The 25,794-nt window shown below is 39.6% G+C and overlaps 1 protein-coding gene across 7 annotated transcripts in view; it reads right to left on the reverse strand.

Moving 5' to 3' along the window:
* Nucleotides 1-25,794, reverse strand: part of CATSPERE (catsper channel auxiliary subunit epsilon) — a 157,061-nt gene that overhangs the window by 29,842 nt on the left and 101,425 nt on the right. For 5 of the 7 annotated variants that reach the window (XM_059875694.1, XM_059875696.1, XM_059875695.1 and 2 more), the window contains 7 exons: nucleotides 20,886-20,944; nucleotides 17,885-17,960; nucleotides 13,616-13,668; nucleotides 11,231-11,281; nucleotides 10,314-10,347; nucleotides 10,165-10,244; nucleotides 694-793 (listed from right to left, as the gene is read on the reverse strand). In XM_059875694.1, the coding sequence (XP_059731677.1) occupies nucleotides 694-793; nucleotides 10,165-10,244; nucleotides 10,314-10,347; nucleotides 11,231-11,281; nucleotides 13,616-13,668; nucleotides 17,885-17,960; nucleotides 20,886-20,944 (453 nt within the window). The remainder of the gene's footprint in view (nucleotides 1-693; nucleotides 794-10,164; nucleotides 10,245-10,313; nucleotides 10,348-11,230; nucleotides 11,282-13,615; nucleotides 13,669-17,884; nucleotides 17,961-20,885; nucleotides 20,945-25,794) is intronic. The other 2 variants (XR_009490836.1, XR_009490835.1) reach the window with 1 other exon arrangement.

Genomic DNA, 25,794 nt, shown 5'->3' on the forward strand with positions numbered 1-25,794 from the left:
TGATAGATGAGAAAGTTAATTTGGAAGGAGTCATCCTGGTTTTGCTTGACATCTCTGACAAATCTCAGGAGTCAAGGCTGTTCACGCTCCGGCGTGATGCGTGGCCCTCCAGGACAGAAAGCCCCACACAGCAGGGATGAGTGAAGTGTGCTGGTCTTAGTAGTCAGGCCTTTCTGCCGTGGCCTGCAAAGTGAACAGGCAGAATGACAGGGATTCACTGTGGAGGCGGAGGCTCACCAGTCACTGAGGATGAAGGAAAGCCAGGAGAGGAGAGCGTGGTGACCGTGAAGCCAAGGTCAATGGGTCAAATGCTGCAAACAAATCCAGTGAGATGAAGCCTACAGTGTATCCATTTGATTTAGCATGAATATGATGATTGGCCGAAAGCCAAAGGCAGACCCATAAATAATCAAACATTAAATACTATGTGGAGAGAAAATAAAATAGTACTAATTGCATCATCCTACTATAAACATTACCTTTTCTGACCCCTTTTGCTCTATGTGACACTGATTTCTTTTCTCATAAATGAATTATAGTAGTCATAGAATTTAAGCCAGAGGTAGTATTTTTTTTCCCCTGCCTACAGCTGACTGGTTCTGTTTTCCTTAAATAACTTATACATTGATTTAAAATAGAAAGACTTGTCTAATTTTGCATGCTAAATTCTATTTAAATCCAAAAATGTCATACCTTCTTCATAGTATTATTAAAGCTATAGTCATCCCTGCCATGTATTTCCCACACTATGAAATTTACTTCAACATCTTCAACATAACCATTGTCATTGTATCTGAAATACAAAATAACAGTTTAGCGTAGAAGAGTTAAGAGCTCCAGATTTTAAGATAGATGGGCTTAGGGTTAAATCCTGTCTTTATCACTAAGCTTTGTGATCCTGCAGAAATTACTTAAACTCTTGAAGCCTCAATTTTCTTATCTATAAAGTACCTACTGTGTAGGCTTCCTTCAGCTCTCAAAAACTAATAGTAACGAAGCAGAAATTTTTTATTTTTTAAAACAGTTGCAACCATATATTGATGAGGTGAGTGAAAGTGAAAGTTGCTCAGTCGTATCTGACTCTTTGCAAGTCTGCAGGCCAGAATACTGGAGTGGGTAGCCTTTCCCTTCGCCAGGGGATCTTCCCAACCCAGGGACTGAACCCAGGTCTCCCACATTGCAGGCAGATTCTTTACCAGCTGAGTTACAAGGGAAGCCCAAGAATATTGGAGTGAGTATTCTATCCCTTCTCCAGTGGATATTCCCGACCCAGGAATTGAATCGGGGTCTCCTGCATTGCAGGTGGATTCTTTATCTACTGAGCTATCAGGGAAGCCCAAGAACAATCAAAAATCATAAAATCATATTTCCTGTTCCTCCCCCCCCCCACCATTCCTTTGATATTCAATTTTAATCACGAATATTATCTTTTTTAATGTTTGCCTTCATACAATTAAAAATGCTTACATTTCTACCAAAAAATATATATATATGATTTAAATAAAAAAGATCTTAACTCTTGAGCAGGCGTCGGTTGACACTCATGAAAAGCAAGAAGCTACAGTGTCATCTAGTGGCAATAACAATGAATTGCATAACCCGTGCTTTCTGGGTTTATAATAATCTTTAATGTTCTATTCATTTCATTGAGAATACCAGGCAAAAATACTTGCCCATGTAAGCATGGCTTATTTTCATTAAACTTTGTTAATGTAAGATATAATACTAATTAAACCCCAGAGACTAATGAATGTTACTACATTTTGTAACTCTTCCCTACAATTTGTAACTTCTCCACTATGGCAGTTCCACTTTTGGAACTGGGAAGGAGAGAGCTCTCTATTGATCCATTAGACATATGTTTACAATCCTGTGTGGTCACTCCAGATAGCTCATTATATTAATCATGTCTTTTACTTTCTGAAAAGTGGTGCTTAATATGTGGGGACTTGCTTACCTTGGAGGGACTGCCCTACCCAGGGTTAATTCCTGGTAAACCAGGAATGCCTTTCATACACAAACCAACCAACCCAGAACCCTGGACACTGAGGCTTACTGATCTTAGCTCGGATTGTCCTTCCATAGATGTCCAACTCTGGAAGCCCCACAGTCTGTAGCCTACCCAGAACCCCCCTCCTTTATGAGTTGTCACACTGGCCCACTCTCCATCCACCTGCTTTAATCACCCCAAGACGAGGTACTAGACAGCTAGACTGCCCAGAGCCCACTGAAATTACTCAAAATAGCCAATTCTAACCTGCTTACCCTGTCTCTTCCATTCCTTCCTACAGAAAACACAGTAAAGACTTAGCTCTGTCTTCCCCTCACTCCCTCTCCTGACAGGTCCTGGTGCTTCCGCATGAGGTCCTACAGGATGTGCTGTGCCTCCTGTTTCTTGGGATTGTTATTTATAATAAACTTCTTCCTTCATGACAGTCATTCCCATGTCTGTGTGTCTTACCATATCTGATTAAATAAATCTTGAGTAGCCCTAAAACACCCCTAATATCTGCTATTGAACATCCTGAATCACAGTAGAGCAATTATGTCCCTCTGTTCTTTCTGGGTTGCTTCTGTAGCACCAAATTCTAGTTTGGGATGGGTTGTCATGGGAATTGATAATAAAGAGGCAGCTGGGATGACATTCCCAGCTGAATCATACTTCTAAGACTTGCTTTATTCTTGTTAATATTTGATAGTGAATCTGTTATTTTATCTGTAAAATTCTGCCCAACCTTGTTCCTAAGCCATTTTCTACAAAGGTAAGGCATTTATTATAATCTAGAGACCTAGCTGCTGCTGCTAAGTTGCTTCAGTTGTGTCCGACTCTGTGCGACCCCATAGACGGCAGCCCACCAGGCTCCCCGTCCCTGGGATTCTCCAGGCAAGAACACTGGAGTGGGTTGCCATTTCCTTCTCTAATGCATGAAAATGAAAAGTGAAAGTGAAGTCGCTCAGTCATGTCCGACTCCTAGCGACCCCATGGACTGCAGCCTACCATGCTCATCTGTCCATGGGATTTTCCAGGCAAGAGTATTGGAGTGGGTTGCCATTGGACTACATGCTAATTTCCTAGTGACCACCCCTATCTCGAGGCGCCCAAATTTGCTTCTGGTAAATACCTAATTGAATACTGGGTTATTAACTATGTATTGCTATAATCCAGTTGAACTGGACACTGAGGCTTATTGATCTGACTGTCCCTCTGTAGTTGTTTAGTCACTAAGTTGTGTCCAACTCTTTTGCTGCCCCATGGACTGTAGCCTGCTAGGCTCCTCTGTCTAGGGGATTTCCCAGTCAAGAATACTGGAGTGGGTTGCCATTGCCTTCTCCAGGGGATCTTCCCCACCCAGGGATTGAACTCAGGTCTCCTGAATTGGCAGACGGATTCCTTACCACTGAGCCACGTGGGAAGCCCATCCCACTGTACTTAACCTCAACTATTTGGTTAATTATCTTAGGAGAGTTGGAGTCAACAAGCTTTATCAAGTGATTCCTTGTCGCAGAGATACAAAAGGTTACCCCTAGAGAAAAGTACTGCTGCAATAGTCCAAAGTTGTGCTGCTCTAAAAGGCCACTTTCTGACCCCAACCTCTTCCATCTTTCATATCCTCGCACCTGCCCCTTGACCTCTTACGCACCTCCATTCCCCTTATTCCCCTCTGCTTCTCTGCTGCATAGAAGTTCCTTTCCAGCTGCTCTTCCTCTCCCACTCAGCCCAATCTCATGGTTGATCATCTGACCCGCTGTCTCCCACCAGCACCCTGGATACACTCAGTTATTCTTCCCCTCGCATCCAAGGTCTAACCTAAACCGTGGGTGTTACCTATGCCTTCTTCAGCTGTGTTTGTGATACTTGGGAAGTTCAGCGTGTGTGAGGATTGGACCCGCTCATGGTATCTTACCTCAGTTGTGCCTTTGCTGTTGTCCAGTGATCTTTTTACACGCCCTTAGCCAGCTCCTCTTCATTTTACCCTCAGTGACCTTTGACATTCTCCTGAAGTCCCCTCCTCAACCCCTCCCTTCTCTCAGTTTACAGATGACCCTCCTTTCTACTTGGTGTGAGTAAACTGGGGCTATCAGACATGACCTCGCTCAACTTCTACATTCCTATCTCCAAACTAGTCATCTTTACTTCTTCCCTCCAAATCTCAGGGGCTTCCCAGATGGCATAACGGTGAAGACTGTGCCTGCCAATGCAGGAGACGCAAAACTCAGTTTCAATCCCTAGGTTGGAAAGATTCGCTGGAGGAGGAAATGGCAACTTACTCCAGCATTCTTGCCTGGAAAATTCCATGGACAGAGGAAGCTGGTGGGCTACAGTCCATAGGGTCGCAAAGAGCTGGACGTGACTGAGCAACTGAGCACACATGCAGCCCCGGTCTCAGAGAATGGATTATCCTTTGAACCTTGCCACCCGGGCCTGTGATCCTACTTCCCCAGCTGTCTTCATGGACCTTGCTCCTATAGCTTAGGCGCTTATTTTATTTTAATTAGGTATTTCAAATATACGGAGATTAATGTGAAAATTATTATTTATCATTTCCATCCAGGTTGTGTACTTTACTTATATATAAATGTGTCCATAAATCATGTATATTATTGATTTATGGGTTTGAAAATGTACATACATGATATTATACTGTAATTATCTTTTGGTGACTTTTTTTTCCACTCAATACTAGGTTTTGAGATAAACCCACAGAAATTTCCAGTCTCTTGATCTGTTTTCCTCATCAGTGGGTCCCTCCTGATCTGTCTTCCTTCCCTACCCAACCTGGAATTCATGGCTGATCATCTGATTCCCTCTTACAAGTATCACAGCTCATTCATTTTAACTGCTATTTGGCATTCTGTTGTCTAACTACGTAAGGTATTCATCCAAATGTTTGCCATATTTTACCACAATTCTTAAAAATCTGTACTTAAAGACATAAAAAACAAACATTTCAACCACTTGTCTTTTTTACTTTGTTTATGATGTCATTTAGTGCAGATTTTAAAAAATTGCCATTGCATCAAAAAGAATAAAGTACCTAGGAACAAACCCACCTAAGGAGGCAAAAGACCTCTGAAAACTATAAGATACTAGTGAAAGAAATCAAAGATGACACAAACAGATGGAGAGCAATATCATGTTCAATATTGGAATAATCAATGTTGTCAAAATGACTGTACTACCCAAGGCAACCTACAGATTCAATATAATACCTATCAAGTTACTGATAGCATTTTTTGCAGAATCAGAACAAAAATGTTTACAATTTGTATGAAAATCCAAAAGCCCCTGAATAGCCAAAGCAATAGCCAAAGAACACAGCTGGAGGAATCAAACTCCCTGACTTCAGACTATACTACAAAGCCACAGTAATCAAGACAGTATAGAAATCCCAGAAATAAACCAATTCACCCTATGGTTAATTAATCTATGACAAGGGCAAGAGTATACAAGAGAGAAGAGACCATCTCTTCAATAAGTAGTACTGAGAAAACCACACAGCTACATGTAAAATAATGAAATCAGAACATTCTCTAACACCCTACCCAAAAATAAACTCAGGATATATTATAGATCTAAAGACCAGATACTATAACACTGTTAAAGGAAAACATAAGGAGAATATTCTCTGACATAAATCACAGCAAAGATCTCTTTTTTTGGTCCACTTCCTAGAGTAATGGAAATAAAAATAAACAAATGGGGCCTAATGAAACTTAAAAGCTTTTGCACAGCAAAAGAAACCACAGACAAAATGAAAAGATAATCCACAGAAAGGAAGAAAACGAAATTTGCAAATGAAGTGACCAAAGAGGGATTAATCTCCAAAATATACACAGTCCATGTAGCTCAATATTAAAAAAAAAAAACAATTAAAAAAATGGGTGGAAGATCTAAAGACATTTCTCCAAAGAAGACAGACATGCAAACGAACAAGAGGCACATGAAAAGATGCTCAACATGGCTAATTATTAGAGAAATACAAATAAAAACTACAATGAGGTATTCCCTCACACAGTTCGGAATGGCAATCCTCAAAATATCTACAAACAATAAATGCTGGAGAGAGTGTGGAGAGAAGGGAACCTTCCTACGCTGTTGGTGGGAATGTAAATTGGTACAGTCACTATGGATAACAGTATGGAGAGTCCCTAAAAAACTAAAAATAGAGCTACCATATGACCCTGCAATCCCACTCCTGAGCATATATCTGGAGAAAATCATGTTCTGAAAGGACACCTGCAACCCAATATTCATTACAACACTGTTTACAATAGCCAGGACATGGAAGCAACCTAAATGTCCTTCGATAGAGTGATAAAAAAAGATGTGGTGCATATATGCAGTGGGATATTACTCAGCCATTAAAAAGAATGAAATAACGCCATTTGCAGCAACATGGATGGACCTAGAGATTGTCATAGTGAGTGAAGTAAGTCAGACAGAGAAGGAGAAATACTGTATGACATCCTTATATAGAAATCTAAAAAGAAATGATACAAATGAACTTACACAACAAAGAGACTCACAGACTTAGAGAATGAACTTATGGTTGCTGGGTAAAAAGATAGGGGAAAGGGATAGGTAGGAAGTTTGGGATGGACGTGTACACACTGCTATATTTTAAAATGGATAACCAACAAGGACCTACTGTATAGCACAGGGAACTCTGCTCAATGTTACGTGACAGCCTGGATGGGAGGGGAATTTGGGGGAGAATGGATACATGTATGTGTATGGCTGAGTCCCTTTGCTGTTCACCTGAAACTATCACAACATTGTTTGTTAATTGGCTATACCCCAACGCAAAGTAAAAAGTAAAAAAAAAACAAGTCATGGAGAAAATAATCAACTAAGAAATTAAGGAAGAGCTACCAGTGAGGTAACAGGAAAAGCAGGAAAATATGACATCCTGGAATCCCAATAAGGAAGATATTTTAAGTAGGAGGAAATGATCAACCATGTCAGTTCTTGTTAATGAGATAGAGTAAGATGAGACCTGAGAACTGACCATTGAGTTAGCAATACGGAGGCCGCTGGCCACACTGGCTGGCAACGTCAGTGGAGGGGTGGGGGGTAAAAGCCTGACTGAGAAAGATCTGGGAGAGGATAGGAGAAGAGTTGATGACAACGAGTATAGTAGCTAGAGGAGTAGTGGAGACAAAGGGAGGGTTTTTGGTTTTGTTTTGGTTTCAGTGAAGGGAAGAACTGCATATTTGTGTGATGATCTAGTAGGGTAAAGTTGATTATGCAAGAGAAAAGGGAAAATTTCAGAAACAGTGATCTTAATTAGGAAAGGGGGCAAGGATCCAGTTCACAAATGGAGGCCTTAGATACCCATATACTTTATCTATGGTGATAGGAAGACAGCCAGAGTTAATGGGTACAGATGCTTGAAGACAGATAGATAATAGCCGTAGAAGCTTGTGGAAGATCTCTTCTGATTGATACCAGCTTCGACTTATTCACCTTCTTTATTCTTTCCCTCATCACTTTCATCTACCAGTTATCAAGCCCTGCCTGTTATTATCACTGATTTTCTTATAAGTGATCCCTCTGTGTCTTTGTTGCTGTCTCAATCATTTTTTTTTCTCCCTGTACTACTAATACAGTTTACTACCTGGTCTCCTTCCTTAGACTTGGTTCCCTGAAATCTACACATCTCTCAGAGACAGCAAATATTTAATCATGCCACCCTACAATAAGAATGGCTAGAAACCATAAAAGGGAATGCATCTGAGTCAGTTCTAATGAGATGGATGAACCTAGAGCTTATTATAGTGAACTAAGTCAGAAAGAGAAAAACAAGTATCATTTATTAACACATGTATATGGAATCTAGAAAGATGGTGCTGATAAACCTATTTACAGGGCAACAATGGAGATGCGGACATAGAGAACAGATGTTTATGGACACGGGCAACAGGGAGGAAGGAGAGGGTGGGACGAATGGAGAGAGTAACATGGAAGCATATATGCTACCATGTGTAAAACAGATAACCAAGGAGAATTTGCTGTATGACTTAGGGAACTCAAACTGGGGCTCTGTAACAACCTAGAGGTATGGGAAGGGGAGGTTAAGGAGTGAAGTTAAAGAGGGAGGGGACGCACATGTATACCTATGGCTGATTCATGTTGATGTATGGCAAAGGTAAATAAAATATTGTGAAGCAATTTTCCTTCGGTTAAATAAGTTTTTTGGGGAAAAAAAAAAAAAGAATGGCTAGAAAGCCTTCCATGGTCTGGACTCTCCCTAGCTAGTTTCTCAGCCTTTTCTCCTGACACATCATGACTCATTTTGTGCTCCAATAACATTATACCACTTGAACTATGAAATTTCTTCCTCTATCACTTCTGCTTGCAAGGCTTATTCAGTGGAATTCCCTGTTACCTTCCCCACTTCTTTCCTCCCCTGCCTTCAGCTAAATATTATCCTTTAAGCCTCAGTGACTCAGCTCTAATGCTCTGGGAACACTTCGCAGAGCCCCTCTCCCTTCCGTAGCTCAATTGGATTCCTTTCTTTTCAGTACCAACAACCCATCTACTCCTTTCTATTGTCCCATTTAGCATATTAGTTCACATCTAATTTATCAGATTCTTGAGAGCAGAAATCCTGTCTTACTCATCTTTGAATTCCCAGTGCCTAGCACAGTAATTGGTGTAAATTAGGTGTTTAATCACCGATTAAACATGAACTTTGGACATGAACTTTGGCAAACTCTGGGAGATGGTGAGGGACAGAGAAGCCTGGCATGCTTCCATGGGGCATGCTTCCATGGCGTATGTCCATGGGGTCACAAAGAATTGGACATGACTAAGTCACTGAACAACAACAGGTGTTTAATAATGATGACGTGAGATGATTTGAGACTGGTTCCAAACAGGAAAAGCAGTACATCCAGGCTGTATATTGTCACCCTGCTTATTCAACTTAGATGCAGAGTACATCATGAGAAACGCTGGGCTGGATGAAGCACAAGCTGGAATCAAGATTGCTGGGAGAAATACCAATAACTTCAGATATACAGTTGACACCACCCTTATGGCAGAAAGTAAAGAGGAATTAAAGAGCCTCTTGATGAAAGTGAAAGAGGAGACTGAAAAGTTGGCTTAAAGCTCAACATTCAGAAAACTAAGATCATGGCATCTGGTCCCATCTTCATGGCAAATAGATGGGGAAACAGTGGAAACAGTAGCTGGCTTTATTTTGGGGGGCTCCAAAATCACTGCAGATGGTGACTGCAGCCATAAAATTAAAAGACACTTACTCCTTGGAAGGAAAGTTATGATCAACCTAGACAGCATATTAAAAAGCAGAGACATTACTTTGCCCACAAAGGTCTGTCTAGTCAAGGCTATGGTTTTTCCAGTGGTCATGTATGGATGTGAGAGTTGGACTATAAAGAAAGCTGAGCTCTGAAGAACTGATGCTTTTGAAATGTGGTGTTGGAGAAGACTCTTTAGAGTCCCTTGGAGGGACCGGTTGTGAGGAAATCCAACCAGTCAATCTTAAAGGAGATGAGTCCTGAAGTTTTCTTTGGAAGGACTGATGTTGAAGCTGAAACACCAATACTTTGGCCACCTGATGCAAAGAGCTGACTTGTTGGGAATGACCCTGATGCTGGGAAAAGATTGAAGCCAGGAGGAGAAGGGGACGACAGAGGATAAGATGGTTGGATGGCATCACCAACTCAATGGACATGAGTCTGGGTAAACTCCAGGAGTTGGTGATGGACAGGGAGGCCTGGTGTGCTGCGGTCCATGATGTCGCAAAGAGTCAGACACAACTGAGCAACTGAATTGAACTGAGCTGAAGAGTGCATGTCTCTGGGACAGAGCATTAAGGGGGAGGTAGTTCCTAATGGGGAGGGGTACTGTAGGTTGAGGAGAGGTTTAGAGAGGATAAAGCAAGGGTTAGCTTCTGTCTGCATCCCTGAGAAGAGTTTCAACCCTCTTACCCACCTATGCCTCAGCTTCTAAATTGTAACCTCCCTCATGCATGGACCACAGATCATCCAATTTTGTATAACTAGCACTGAAAACCCAGTGATGCATATGTTGGGTGCTCAAAATATTTATTATTAAATACATGATTAATTAGGCTTCTTTTCATAATTTTGAAACTTTCAAAAGTGAGTTAAAATTTTTAGTGAGAATATACTTACAGTTGAACCAAAGGGTGAAACTTTTCTCTGAAATCAACTTTCAATGGGCAGCCATATTTGTCCCAATTATATTTTACTCTCTAGAAGAGGAAAAAATGCTTTAGTTGTTTTCTATATTTGGCTTATTGACAGAATTATAGTTTTCTTACCAATGGTTTAGATGGTCGATCCCTCAGATATGACCTGTAAAAAAATTTTTTTTTGTTACTTAGAATCTTTCCTCTTCTCAAGCTTAAAAAAATTTAAACCATTACTTTGCTTAGGTAAAGAGGTATCACAAAAAAGTCAAACAGATGACCATGATTACAAAATACTCCTAAAATACGTGGAGGTTAAAAAACACATTTCTAAATAACACATGGATCAAAGATGATCCCCTCAAGAGAAGTTTAAAAAATACACTTAACTAAATGAAAATGAAAACACAACTTATCAAAACTTGTTAGTGAGCGAGTGAAGTCGCTCAGTCCTGTCTGACTCTTTGCGACCCCGTGGACTGTAGCCCACAGGGCTCCTCCTGGATTGTAGCCCACCAGGCTCCTCCGTCCATGGGATTCTCCAAGCAGGAACACTGGAGTGGGTTGCCATTTCCTTCTCCAGGGCATCTTCCCAACCCAGGGATCGAACCCAGGTCTCCCGCATTGCGGGCAGATGCTTTAACCTCTAAGCCACCAGGGAAGTCAGCAAAATCAGTGCCTAGAGGTAAATTTATAGCAATAAATGCATATATCAGAAAAGACTGGTGCTAATAGGAATAAATACAAACTAATCATAAATTGAGTGAGTGAAGTTGCTCAGTCGTCTCGTTAAAGCGTCTGCCTGCAATGTGGGAGACCTGGGTTCGATCCCTAGGTCGGGAAGATCCCCTGGAGAAAGAAATGGCAACCCACTCCAGTATTCCTGCCTGGAGAATCTAATGGATGGAGGAGCCTGGTGGGCTACAGTCCACGGGGTCGCAAAGAGTTGGACACGAGTGAGCGACTTCACTCACTCACTCACTCAATCATAAATTATTGATAGTACATTAATATACAAGTCAATGCTTACATTAGAAAATATTGCTTACTGTTCAATGATGTAAAAAAAATCATGCTGAAGACATTCTTTTTTAGTAAATCTACAAGAAATAAAATACAATGAAGTTGTAATATCATCATTCCTTATTTATTAGCACAAAGATTTAATTGTTTAACTCAGTGATTTTTAAACTCGAAGGTATCACAGAATCATCACTTATTGAATTAGAATCTCTGGGATTGGTGTGTGGGCCTAGCATTTCTATTTTCACAAACATTTCTGAAGGTGCCAGAATTAGAAATATACTGATTTACCTCTTATATTTGATACATGTGAAAAATTTGTGGAAAATCTATCAAAGTAAAGACAAATTTCTTTGGACTGTTTTATTTTTCATAATTTTTAAAAACACAGTTCTAACTGCTACTAGAGCCTCAGCTGTGCAGGTAAGGATCCATTTTAATGATTCACATAATTTCTAGTTAGGGTTTATGCAGATATAAGGCTATCATGGTCTATGAAATGATAAAGAGTTTTTGGTAAGTTATATTCATTTGATCATTTTTGCTGACTGCTTCCAGTGTAACTCAGAAGGAACCCTGGACACCATAGTGTTTATTTTATATAGAAAATTAAAACCTGGGACCACCTCCAACCCTGAACTCAAATTTGATCCCAAGAGATGCCCTCTTTCATTAACACCTCTCCTGCCAGAAGGATCATGGGGCTCATAGCTCTCCTTTGTGGACTGTGAAAACTTAGGCGCACCACAACCTGAATTCAAGAAATTAAGGTCATTTTTAGAGGTCCAGAACAGTGGGTCATTGACTAAGAGATCTGGAAAAGGACCTGAAATGTGTGTTTTCTGACATGTTCTCCAGGTGATTCTGATGAGCAATCTAGTCTGACAAAAGCTCACTAAACCCTCCCAGAAACAGATGGATTCAAGTTGCTTTGCATCTCACTGAAGAAGGAAATCTACATGTAGTGATACTGCATGCAGGGGTACTGGGAATTGATTTTCGTAACCTGTTGCTCAGAGTGGGCTTCCCTGGTAGCTCAGATAGCAAAGTGTCTGCCTGCAATGCGGGAGACCTGGGTTTTGATCCCTGGGTCAGGAAAATCTCCTGGAGGAGGAAATGGCAACCCACTCCAGCACACTTGCCTGGAAAATCCAATGGACAGAGGAGCCTGGTAGGCTATAGTCCATGGGGTCGCAGAGTTGGACACGACTGAGTGACTTTATATATATATATATATATATATATATATATATATATATAGCCTAGAGCAGTTATTCTCAAATTTTAATGCCCCTACTAATCTGGAAATTTAGTTACAATAGAGATTCTGGTTCAGCAGGTATGATGTGAAACCTGAGGTTCTGCATTTCTAGTAAGTTCCCAGGTGATGCCAGTGCTGCTCCATAGATTATACTCTGAGGAGAAGGATGTAGACCATCCCAGAAACAAGATGCTTTAGGCTTTATAATCAGTTAGCTTTTGTGTTTTCTGGAAAAGGGTTTATGGGAGATGCAATTCCTTGCTAAATGAGATGGGAATATTTAATTATCTACCTGGCAACTAATTATGACAATTCAGCACTCAAACGATTATTAGAATGACAGATGAATAGACTTTTGTTTTGGATGAGAACATATCACTTTATAAATAGATTTAGATAGGTGTCAACGTCACCCCACCCTCACCATAACCACAGGAAAGGAACTGCAATGCGTTTCTGTCTCCATTTTACGCTCCAAACTCAGCTGCTTAATTTTTGTGTACACTGACCTTATTCTCGCCCTTTAGAAGAAAGAACTGTGATGACACAAGTTCCAGTGTGCTTCATTGTGAACCGCAGTGAACTCAATACAAGTCACATCTTGGGATTCTCTGGAGGAAACACTGGCGGTTCCGTTAGGTTTGCTTTAAAAGACTTTCTCATGGAAAAGTATTTGAATCTATTTATGAAGTGACTTGCTTTCATCCATGGAAAAAGGTGCAGAAAATAGGCTTCTCTTGTGTGGTTATAAGTAGTTCTCTGACAGAAATGGAATTATAACTGGTTTGAGTAGAATGGACAACAGGGGTTAAGTGTTTCTCCCTCTCATTTCTCTGGAAATGAATTTACACTGAAGAGCTGAGAGAGGTAATGCAAAAGATGGAAACTGGCTTATGAAAAGGGAAGACAGAGAAAAATGCTGATAACAGAGAAAGAGTTTAAATCTTTTTCTCTTTTAGTCTGATTCAAATGTAATATTTGACTTGGCAAAGAGTTAAAACAAATCTGGTTTGAACAAATTGTCAATTTATTATGGATTTCATATGGACATGTCAGTCATTAGGCTAATATTATAACTAGTAATTACCTTTAATTTAACATTTGTTTTAAAACATAAAGAGTAAGACAAGTCAAGTGCAAATATACTTGCCCTTTAACAGCAATGAATTTACTAGCATCACAGCCAACAGATATTTGGAACACCTAAAGTAAAGTAATTTAGGGGATGAGTTTAGTGGTTCTAAATCACATAGTCTAAAATATTACTACAACTAAAAAACAATTGCATTTTAGCTCTGAAATAACCCTTTAAATGTAGAGTTTGGTTATTCTGCTCTGTGCTGTTTCCTCCTTTGATAGCTTTTTTTTTCTTTCTTTGCTTTCTTTCACCCTTGAGCTCAAAGGTCAGGTCTCTGCTTTCTTACTTCTATATCAGAGAACCAATTTGATGTCATTTTTCACTAGCACCTCTACAATCATGACTATTAACTCTGTGGTTCCAGCTTGTACCTGACTCACCTGGAAGGTTTCTGCAATACATTTAACTATGAATTTGACTTCTTTTTAGAACTGGAGTCCTCAACTTCCTCAACTGGGATAAGCAACTTCGATTTCTACTTGACTCCAGGACACCTTACTCATTGCTGTATACCCTGCCCATCTTCCCATCCTCCACCGCAGGCTTTCTAAGTGGGATCTAGACACTTGCCATCTGTTATAAACACGCCTTATATGTTGCATATTTTTACAAGGCAAATCTAAAAGAAAAAACCTTTAGGAATCAGGAGGGTAGGGTTAGAGAATGATGTCCAATCAAGCTTGGTGGATTTAGAGAGTTGCACCTGCTAAACCAAGCCCTTCTGGTTTCATTAGAAAGGCATACTTCACAGCAGGAGTTTACGGATTTTATTCCTTGAACCACCTGATCTCAGCCATAGGACCTGATTTGTTCTCTCAACAACTCTACCCACAGTCCTTGCTGTCTATCATCACTAAATCTTTTCCCATCAAATGTATTTAGACACATGGGTCTGCCCTTTATCTTTACTGAGTTACCCATATAAGGTACATGGTTGGCTGAGGTCCTCAAGTTTTTCAGTTACAACACACTGTCACTTGATGATCTTATTTGTAACATCTCTTCTTTTCTGGGTCTTAGTTCACTAAAGTCATCCCTAACGTCAGAATTAACAATCATGGCTAAGATTAAAAATATGAGTTGACCTGGAGGTGGCTCTTCAACAAGAGCATGGGTGCTGAATGGGGGAAGCATGAATAAGCCTGTTGTGTAGGGTACCCACTGCTGGAGGACTGACACATCTTCCCTGGGACTGGTCATCTAATAGAGAAATTCTGACATATAGCCCAAATGAGAATGATGAGTGTATTGGGTTTCTTTATTAACAAATATTTCTTTTTTTTTTTTTTTAACAAATATTTCTTTATCATTCTCTTAAGTACAGGGCAGAACTCCTCCTCCCTTAGCTCAGATCAGACACAGCATATTCCCCTCTAACTGGACAGAACAACTGAACTGAGACAGAAATTCTAAAGGCTTTCAACATAGAAATGTTGGAAGACAACGTATTAGTCAGTGTAGTCATCTCTCCCTGGGAAATTTCACTTTGAAAGGAATTATTATGTCCTTCTGGGGCCTGGCTTACTAGGGTGGCCTCACTGCATTCTGGTTCTTGGCGTATGGTTAAAAAACTGAGATGAAGCCTTGTTGGGGCTGCCAGTTCTATTTGCTGCTCTGCTGCAGGCTAGGAAGACTCAGTGACAAAGATGGCAGGCTCATGTTCAAATGGCTCACCCCATGAGCCATTTGGTCCAGCAGGCCTAACTTCATCCAACTAGAGAAGAACTCTGTGGGCCCTCTGTCTACAATACTTATCTGGGAGGCTGATGACTTGCTTACCAGTGGGGATGGGAGCACAAAAAGGGGTCCCTGTGGTTTAGAGCATACCTTGCAGTTGTGTACTGGTTTTTATTTTCTTGGCTAGCTAGTTAATTCAATTAACTGAATTCTTCATGTGGGTATGCCCCATTGTGCTCTGCCTGGTATATGTTTTCTTGCCACATTTTCCTATTGCCTAAAGGACTCTGGCATATTCCATCATCTACTATATGGCCTATTCTCCATTCTATTTCAGTGGGTAGGTCAATACAAACTATCTGAAATGGGCACAGATGGTGGTTAGATTTGAATGGTCCATGTCTTGGGGTGTGCCAAGGAAGAAACCAGTAATATTAGGTAATTACTCTGTGACAAGTACTATTCTGGGCATCTTAAGTAAATTATCTCATTTAACACTCTCAAAGTAGATAAATACTGTGAGATGGATATTACATTTCCCCTTTTATGAACAAGGCAGCCAAGACTCAGAGTTCTTAGGAGCTTCTTGAAGTCAATAGGTGGCAGAGCTTGCATTTGAACTCTGGTTAGACAGTAAAGTGTCTGCCTACAATGTGGGGGACCTGGGTTTGATCCCTGGGTCAGGAAGATCCTCTGGAGAAGGAAATGGCAACCCACTCCAGTACTCTTGCCTGGAAAATCCCATGGATGGAGGAGCCTGGTAGGCTACAGTTCATGGGGTCGCAAAGAGTTGGACACGACTGAGCGACTAAACTTTCACTTTCACTTACATTAACATTGGGCTTCCCTGGTGGCTCAGGCAGTAAAGAATCCACCTGCAATGCAGGAGACCCAGTTTCGATCCTTGGGTCGGGAGGATCCCCTGGAGAAAGGAATGGCTACCTACTCCAGTATTCTTGCCTGGAGAATTCCATGGACAGAGGAGCCTGGTGGGCTACAGTCCATGGGGTTGCAAAGAGTCAGACATGACTTAGTGACTAACACTTTCACTCTAGATTAATATGTTTTATAATGCCTGGGCTGGGCAGGAGAGGGGGCATATCTCTAAATTAAGGAAAGAGATGGAGGAAATCATGGTGCTTCAGGGAGGCAACTTATATGGAATAAAGTGGAGCTAAAGATAGAGAAGGCAGACGGAGGCTGGGGCAGGAACTTGCTAGGTGGCAGGTTTTTGCTTCTTCAGCAGATTAAGCTGGGTAGGCAGCATGGTGGGTAAACGGGAAATGGTCAGTATGCATTTCTTGGGGAAGCAATGTGTTTCAGCTGTGCTCAAGGGTGGATCCCATCTGCCTTAATTCAAGGCTCCCTCTAAATTCATGGAGTCTGGCCCTGATAGAACAGGCTCTTGGTGCCGAGGTCCTGAAGAGCAGGGCCTATGTCTCACTCAACTTTGAATTCTTCATGTGGGTATGCCCCATTGTGCTCTGCCTGGTATGTAGTGGGTGCTCAATATATGTTTATTGATTATTAGTTGGAATGAGAAAGAATAAAGAGAGGAGTCATCCCTCAGTGGGGAACAAACACTCAAAGGAGATGGTAGTGGATGGTGATCTGAACACCCCACTGCTACATAACATTGCTGTGCTTTTGTGTATGCCTCTTCCTTGAATCGGAAAAGGCAATGGCACTCCACTCCAGTACTCTTGCCTGGAAAATCCCATGGACGGAAGAGCCTGGAAGGCTGAAGTCCATGAGGTCACTGAGGGTCGGACACGACTGATTGACTTCACTTTCACTTTTCACTTTCATGCATTGGAGAAGGAAATAGCAACCCACTCCAGTGTTCTTGCCAGAGAATCCCAGGGACGGGGGAGCCTGGTGGGCTGCCGTCTATGGGGTCGCACAGAGTCGGACACGACTGAAGCGACTTAGCAGCAGCAGCAGCTTCCTTGAATTCCCTTTGCATCTTCCTGCTCAACTTCTACTTACCCTTCAACAGTCATTTCATGTATCTTCTTTCCACTTTTCCCCTCCCAAATGAAATTCCTCACTCTTTCCTCTGGGCTATTTGATAACTGTGTATTTCACCTTCTCTTATACTAGTTTATGTTTTCCCCTTCAGAAAGGACTCTTTCCATCTTGGTAATTCCCATTACTTAGCACACAGGCTGAAACACAGAAACATGGTAGGCATGCAATAAAACTTTTTAAACGAAGAAATGGTCCATTTTTTAAGATAAATAAATGCAGCGTTGATACGGACATGACTAGCAGTCTTCTCTGACAAACCATATCCAAATTTGGCTGTTCTCATTAATTTCAGTTTTCCTCTACACAGTTTTATTTATATAAATATATAAATGCATTTTAAGATTAATTTTACATCTTTATGCATATTTATATTCTGAGGTAAATTCATGGAAGGCAGTAAGTAATCTAATCTTCTCTTTCCAAAGTAAAATAATGCTGTCTCTACAGTGAAATATTACAGAATGTTGCTACGTGTTAGGGGGAGTGGTATTGAATGGAGTTAATGTGTATTATTTAGTTTACCACCTGTATCTTATTGAAGAAAATTTTTTGGTCTTCTACTCTGTTACTTGCCTTTTGGGATATTGGACATGTTTTTGCAAGTTCACTGGGTCTCACGTGGACAAGCAGAAGACCTGTGTTCTCATATCTAGGAGAAACAACACATACAAATGACTGTGAGGGAGCCACAAGTCTGCTTTGTGTAGAACAGATGAAAGTCCCATTTTCAAGATGTGCTTGAACCCCCCACTGAGGAATCCTAGAGGCCTAGTGGTGGTGGTGACCGCCTGCTGCTTCTGCTAAGGTGCACTGTGGTCCTATCCTAAAGTCATTCCCATTTCATCGTGTCCCATATTTTGGCCAGCACAGGTCAGCACAATGGGAAGTAAAAATGAACTTCTATCAGCATTTCAGCCCTTCTGTTTCATTAACACCCTTAGTCTCCTGAGGATGGGACTTTGCTGCTAACATTGTTGCCTGCTTCCTGATGGTATTTCACAGCCTGCTTCCTGATGGTATTTCACAGCTATAGCTTCCCTGGTGGCTCAGTGGTAAAGAATCTGCCTGCCAATGCAAGAGACTCAGGAGACGTGGGTTCGATCCCTGGGTATGAAGATCTATCTCCAGTACTGTTGCCTGGGAAATCCTATAGACAGAGGAGCCTCGTGGGCTACAGTCTATGGGGTTGTAAGAATCAGACACGACTGAGTGACTAAACAACAATAACAACAAGCCATAGATTCCTTCTCTAGCCTCTACAGATTTCCTCCCATTGATAATGCCTTTGGAACAATAGATACTAAGTTATGAAATTAGTTTTCTGAACCTCATTATGCTGCACAATATGATCTGACTGGAAGCAAAAGGGAGATCAGACATCATGCCTTTGTAGATTAGGAAATGCACATGGGTCATTTCTGCTCAGGCAAAATAGGAGGTCTCAAAAGTTACAGAAGAAAAGTTTTGAAAGTATTATTCATTTCCTGCCCCTGCTAAGGTTTTTTACTTATTGAAAAAACTGGGATAAAACAAACACAAACTAACCACAGACAAATGTTCTCTTCCTTTCAGTATTCATTGTATTTTCCTATTTCTCATATATATATAATATGCTAAATAAGTAAGGATACAAATAGCACATTTTTGTATGTTTTAAATCACTATACAATATATCATCTGAAGCTGAAGCTCCAATACTTTGGCCACCTGATGCAAAGAAATGACTAACTAGAAAAGACCCTGATGCTGGGAAAGACCAAAGGCAGGAAAAGAAGGGGGCTACAGAGGGTGAGATGGTTGGATGGCATCATCGAATCGATGAACTCATCACCGAATGAGTTTGAGCAGATTCTGGGAGTTGGTGATGGACAGGGAAGCCTGGCATGCTGCAGTCCATGTGGTTGCAAAGAGTTGGACATGACTGAGGGACTGAGCTGAACTGATATGATATTTCATCAATTCTACGATACATTTTTATCTCTAACACCTTTGAAATCAGGAAGCATCTTACAATTATGCCAGTTACGACTTTCTCTCCCAATTTGATGGATTATTGGATTTGGTCTATTCAGTAATATAGTATAGATCTGTAAAAAGGACACTAAAGTAAATACTACATCTTCAATTTTCTACATAATTTTACTTATAGGTAGATTTTTTCCCACCAATTTCACAGTTTTTGGTATTTTTTTTTTCTCAGGTCTTGGACTGACCTAAAGTATCCTGGGCAATTTGATGTGTATTGTGAAGCAACAGAATTCTGAGTAAATATCCACAAAAACAAAAATACCCAAAGTAACCTCCCATGTGGCTCAGTGGTAAAGAATCTGCCAGCCAATGCTGGAGATGCAGGTTCGATTCCTAGGTTAGGAAGATCCCCTGGAGAAGGAAGTGGCAACCCACTCCAGTATTCTTGCCTGGGGAATCCTGTGGATAGAGGAACCTGGCGAGCTACAGTCCATGAGGTTGTAAAAGAGTCTGACATCACTTAGCAACTAAACAACAACAATCCTGGACAATTTGACGTGTATTGTACAGCAACAGAATTCTGAATAAATACCCACAAAACCAAAAATACTCAAAGGAACTCAAGAGAAAAGTTGATGAGTTAGAGGGAAAGGGGTGTTTTGAGCCTCTCTTGACTACTGTGTTTAAAGTGGCATTTCCTTCCTATACTTCCTGGTGATACTCTACTGTGTCTTTCTGCTTTATTTTCTTAATAGCACTTAGAATTGTTTGGGGCCATCTTGTTTATTTATTTGATTACTTGCTGCTTGTCTTCTCCCACTGGAGATATATCTCATGACAGCAGTAACTCCATATTTCTTGTTCATCATGTGTTCTGAACACTTAGAGTGCCTGGCATGGAGCAGGCATGCAAACTCAGGTGGAGTAGCTGCAAACTAAAGAAAAATTGACTTTTTCCTAGAACAATGCCACTTTTCCAGAAAATATATTCAGTCAGGACATAATGATAACCTAATGCCTTAAAATACAATACCATGTTGGTTGCCTTCCTCCAGGAATTAAGTGGTTAACGGTGCTACCTTATTCCAAGATTCAGAAATTTATCTGACTCTAGTCATAATTAATGGGGCTTCCCTGGTGGGTCAGAGGTTAAAGCGTCTGCCTGGAATATGGGAGACCCGGGTTCGATCCCTGGGTTCGGAAGATCCCTTGGAGAAGGAAAATGGCAACCCACTCCAGCACTCTTGCTTGGAGAATCCCATTAGAGTTCTAGTTTTTGCTTAAGCATAGTATATAAAGACTTTGGGATGGGAATGAATGATAAAAGATGCTCAAAAATATTGAACTAAGAAATTGCCTGTTTTTTTTTTGTACCTTCAGTTGGATGAATAGCACCTTCAGATGGGTCATGTTTCCGTTAAACTCAAGGAGTATTTTACATTTTTTCTATAGAATACTAATCTTGCGTCTTTTGAGATATCTAAAAGAATTTGAAATCTGGACATTTAAAAGGATATGAGACCATTTAAATAAAACAATATGTACAAATCAATAACCTGAACAGCATATTTAATATTGAGTAGACTCTTTTAAAAGCCATACTTACTGCAACTTGAAATAATCATCCACTGCCTCATAATTTATATTCTGAGAAAATGTTATTGTCTGAAAAAGAAAATAAAAAAGTTTATGTAAAGCAGGAAAATTGGGAATGGGGACAATGGATACTTTCAAGACAGATTTAAATCTTTCTCTAGGTAAAAAAATAATATTTAGCATTTTTCTAATTTGTTGTCTATCTCAGAAACTCCAATTATGTAGATATTCGATTTTCCTTGTTATATTCCTCTACTGTACTTTTTATATTATTATAGCTCTTTTATTTACATTGTTTCTCTCTCATTTAGCTTTTATTGTTGGAATGTTCTTATTTTTATTTTTCATTTATATCAGCATAGCAAGCTTTCACTTTCTTCTGTTTTCTAATAACCTGTCTCTGGACCTTTTAAATTCTTCTTTGAGGTTTTTAAATGATTACAGAAATCATATTGTCTATAGTTTTCAAGACTATGGGGAGTTATTTGCTTGATCTTTCCTCTGTTGTTTTTGAGTAATTTTTAAAAATGTCCGTTTGCCTTTTGCATATTTTCTTCTCTCTGAACCATGTTTCATCTCAGTTTTCAGTATCCTATATGGTTGCTATCATCTCAGGGTAAAGCCACTTACAGAACGTATATGATAACAAAGGCAGAAAATTATAAATTTCACATTTTTGAAGTATAGAAGCTATAATTTCTACATCCTTAAATTAGTTTCTGATAGTTCTTTGTCCTCTATCTATCTATCTATATATATCTTCAGAGAGGTCAGTTTGGTTTTGGTTAATCTGTTGTGATAACAGACTGTGTCTGTAAAACAATCTTAGTGAGGGACTTCTTGGTGGTCCAGTGGCTAAGACCTCGCACTCCTAATGCAGGGGGCCTGGGTTTGATCCCTGCAGCTAGTAGATCCCGTATGCTGCAACTAAGACCTGGTGCAGCCAAATAAATAAATATTGAAAAAACCTTAGTGAAAAATCCTATTTCTTAAACAAAGTTTATTTACTTGTATGCTGGATACTAAGTTGAACGACATAAAATATGCAATCTTTTATGATAAAGTTGACGCTATGAAAGTAATCACACTAAAAATAAATCACTTCAATGAGATATCGCCTCACACCAAAGTGGTTCTCATCAAAAAATCCACAATAAATGCTGGAGAAGGTGTAGAGAGAAGAGAACCCTCATTGTTGGTAGGAATGTAAATTGGTATAGCCACTATGGAGAACAGTGTGAAGGTTCCTTAAAAAATTAAAAATAGAGCTACCAGATGACCCTGCAATTCTACTCCTGGGCATATCTCTGGAGAAAAACATGGTCTGAAAGAATACATGCATTCTAATGTTCATTGCAGCACTATTTACAATAGTCAAGACATGGAAGCAACCTAAATTTCCATCAACAGAGGAGCAGATAAAGAAGATGTGGTACATATATGCAATGGGATATTACTCAGCCGTTGAGAAGAATAAAATAATGTATTTGCAGCAACACGGATGGACCTAGAGATTGTCGTGCTTAGTGAAGTAAATCTGACAGAGGAGGAGAAATATCATATGACATCCCTTATATGCAGAATCTAAGAAGAAATGATATAAATGAACTTCTTTACAAAACAGAAAGAGACTCACAGACTTAGAGAATGAACCTATGGTTGCCAGAGGGGAAGAATGGGGAAAATGGATTACTAGGGAGTTTGGGGTGGACATGTATACACTGCTATATATAAAATGAAGAACCAACAGGGTCCTGCTGTATACAGCACAGGGAACTCTGCTCAGTGTTATGTGGCAGCCTGGATGGGAGGGGAGTCTGGGGAGAATGGATGCATGTGTATGTATGACTGAGTCCCTTTGCTGTCCACCTGAAACTATCAGGTAGACAGTTAACAACTAACAACATTGTTAACTGGATGTACACCATTAAAAACTTAAAAAAATATAGAGCAAAAAAGAGAAAAATCTAGTTTCATGTTCAAAGAAAGGAACTAATTGTCAAATTTGCACCTGTATTCTTCTGTATGCCACATTTTTCTTCATATATAATCATAAAAATTATTTTACAAGGATTTTCTTGGATGTAATTAGATTTAAAAAGTTTAATGTTATACAAGCAACTCCTACAGCTTAATTCCAGAAAAATAAATGACCCAATCAAAAAATGGGCCAAAGAACTAAATAGACATTTCTCCAAAGAAGACATACAGATGGCTAACAAACACATGAAAAGATGCTCAACATCACTCATTATTAGAGAAATGCAAATCAAAACCACTATGAGGTACCATTTCACGCCAGTCAGAATGGCTGCGATCCAAAAGTCTACAAGCAATAAATGCTGGAGAGGGTGTGGAGAAAAGGGAACCCTCTTACACTGTTGGTGGGAATTCAAACTAGTACAGCCACTATGGAGAACAGTGTGGAGATTCCTTAAAAAACTGGAAATAGAACTGCCTTATGACCCAGCAATCCCACTGTGCTGGGCATACACACTGAGGAAACCAGAATTGAAAGAGACACGTGTACCCCAATGTTCATCACAGCACTGTTTATAATAGCCAGGACATGGAAGCAACCTAGATGTCCATCAGCAGATGAATGGATAAGAAAGCTGTGGTACATATACACAATGGAGTATTACTCAGCCATTAAAAAGAAAACATTTGAATCAGTTCTAACGAGGTGGATGAAACTGGAGCCTATTATACAGAGTGAAGTAAGCCAGAAAGAAAAACACCAATACAGTATACTAACGCATATATATGGAATTTAGAAAGATGGTAACAATAACCCTGTATACGAGACAGCAAAAGAGACACTGATGTATAGAACAGTTTTTGGACTCTGTGGGAGAGGGAGAGGGTGGGATGATTTGGGAGAATGGCATTGAAACATGTATAATATCATGTATGAAAAGAGTCGCCAGTCTAGGTTCAATGCACGATACTAGATGCTTGGGGCTGGTGCACTGGGACGACCCAGAGGGATGGTATGGGGAGGGAGGAGGGAGGAGGGTTCAGGATGGGGAACACATGTATATCTGTAGCGGATTCATTTCAATATTTGGCAAAACCAATACAATATTGTAAAGTTTAAAAATAAAATAAAATTAAAAAGAAATAAAAAAACTTAATCAAATATAAAAATAAATAAATAAATAAATCTTTTCAGATTTCAAGTGCTTTCTTGTAAAAAAAAAAAAAGTTTAATGTTATCTTTTGTGAAATGGAAGCATAATCTCCAAACTTTACTTACTAGTTGTCATTTAAATGATGCTTTAAGTTGGGTCTGTAACTCAACCAACATATATGTATGTTATTTTGAATTATAAACACTGAAAATATACACACAATGGAACTATTTAAAAATACACTTTGTGAATGTGATCATCTATTTAAAAATGATTTCATTATAAATGATTAAAGAATAATCAGGGAACTTTCATTTCTACTAGTGGTGGGCTAGGTTATATGGACAAATTCCCCTAAAAAGAGACAAATCAAAAACCATAAAATCATTGGCCTTTTAAAAAGTTATCATAAAAGCATCAAGTAACTGACAAAAAAGTAAGGAATTGTCAGTTCAAATACTTGAAAAGAGGGACTTAAGAATCCAGGAGTAAAGCAGAACACCAGAGCCCATAATCTACTTTCTCCTAAAGGAATTTGTCAACTTAGTTAGAACAGAGATAATTCAAGATAGAGAATCAAACTGGATACTCTCTCTATATTAACCTGTGTTATCAGAAGACTACACTCTCTGGGTAAGGGTAAATTAAGATTAAATTTGCCTTCTCTTTAACCATCCAGTGACTTCAGTCACTGAGCGATCAGAAAAAGCAAGAAAAAATAATTGTCCTAATAATTTGTGGCTATGAGCAGGTACTTGCATGGCTTTATATCCTAGAATTGTTTGCTTGATGATCCAGGGGACTTGAAGAAGTCTCAGAGCAGTGGTACCTTAGATATCCGACACTGGCAAACACAGATCATCTCAAGATCAAAGCATATTCTTCCTAGACTTCAGAGAATTCTTACAAATACTTTTTCAAGTATAATGAATAGCCCACAGTCAAAAATAACTAACCCCCGCCCCAAAATAAGGCATGTGTGAGTAATAACCAGAATAAACAATGATGGAGAGAAGAAACAGGTGAAATACACATGCTCATACTTCAGATATGAAACTAATAGATGCAGATTATAAAAGACATGTTTACTAGTTTTTTGGAAATAAATGACCAAAGCTGGAAAATATCTACAGGATAAAACTATAAAATTTGTAAGTGTGCCTTAAAAAAGAACAAGTAAAACTTCTAAAAATTAAAAATACAACAATCAAACACATAGTATATAATTTTGGCATCAGATTAGGCATGACAAAAAGGGGAATAGTGAGGTGGAAGATAGATCAGAAAAATTATAAGAATGTATGCCAGAGACAAAAATGAACGAAAATAAAGAAGACAGTTAAAAACTCATAAGGGATAGATTGAGAAAATTTAACCTATTTTTAATCAGTGTTAACAGAAAAAAAAGATAAAGAGGCACATATAGTGTTTGACAAAATACCTGCTGAAGACAATGACTGAGAGATTCAAGAGGCCCAGTAAATTCCAACAGGATAGAAATAAAGAAACATACATTTAGACACATCATAGTAAAAGTGCAGGAAGCAGAGAATAAAATCTTAAAAGCTAGTGACTACAAGAAATAGCTATTCACCTCTAGGACTGGAATGGAGGGAACAGAAGGAAGAAATTTGGGTTGTTACAAGCTAGTAAGTTAGTTTAGGGGTTCCACAGACCTCGAACCCACACCTTGAAAGACAGGTACTGCTAACCTGGTGTGGCATCTCACTTCTTGTAGTTACTAGCTCAGTAAAATCTCAGTTCCTTTTTTTCTTTTCATTTCTC

The sequence above is a fragment of the Bos taurus genome, chromosome 16 (assembly GCF_002263795.3).
Source record: "Bos taurus isolate L1 Dominette 01449 registration number 42190680 breed Hereford chromosome 16, ARS-UCD2.0, whole genome shotgun sequence".
In the NCBI taxonomy this organism is placed as follows: Eukaryota; Metazoa; Chordata; class Mammalia; order Artiodactyla; family Bovidae; genus Bos; species Bos taurus.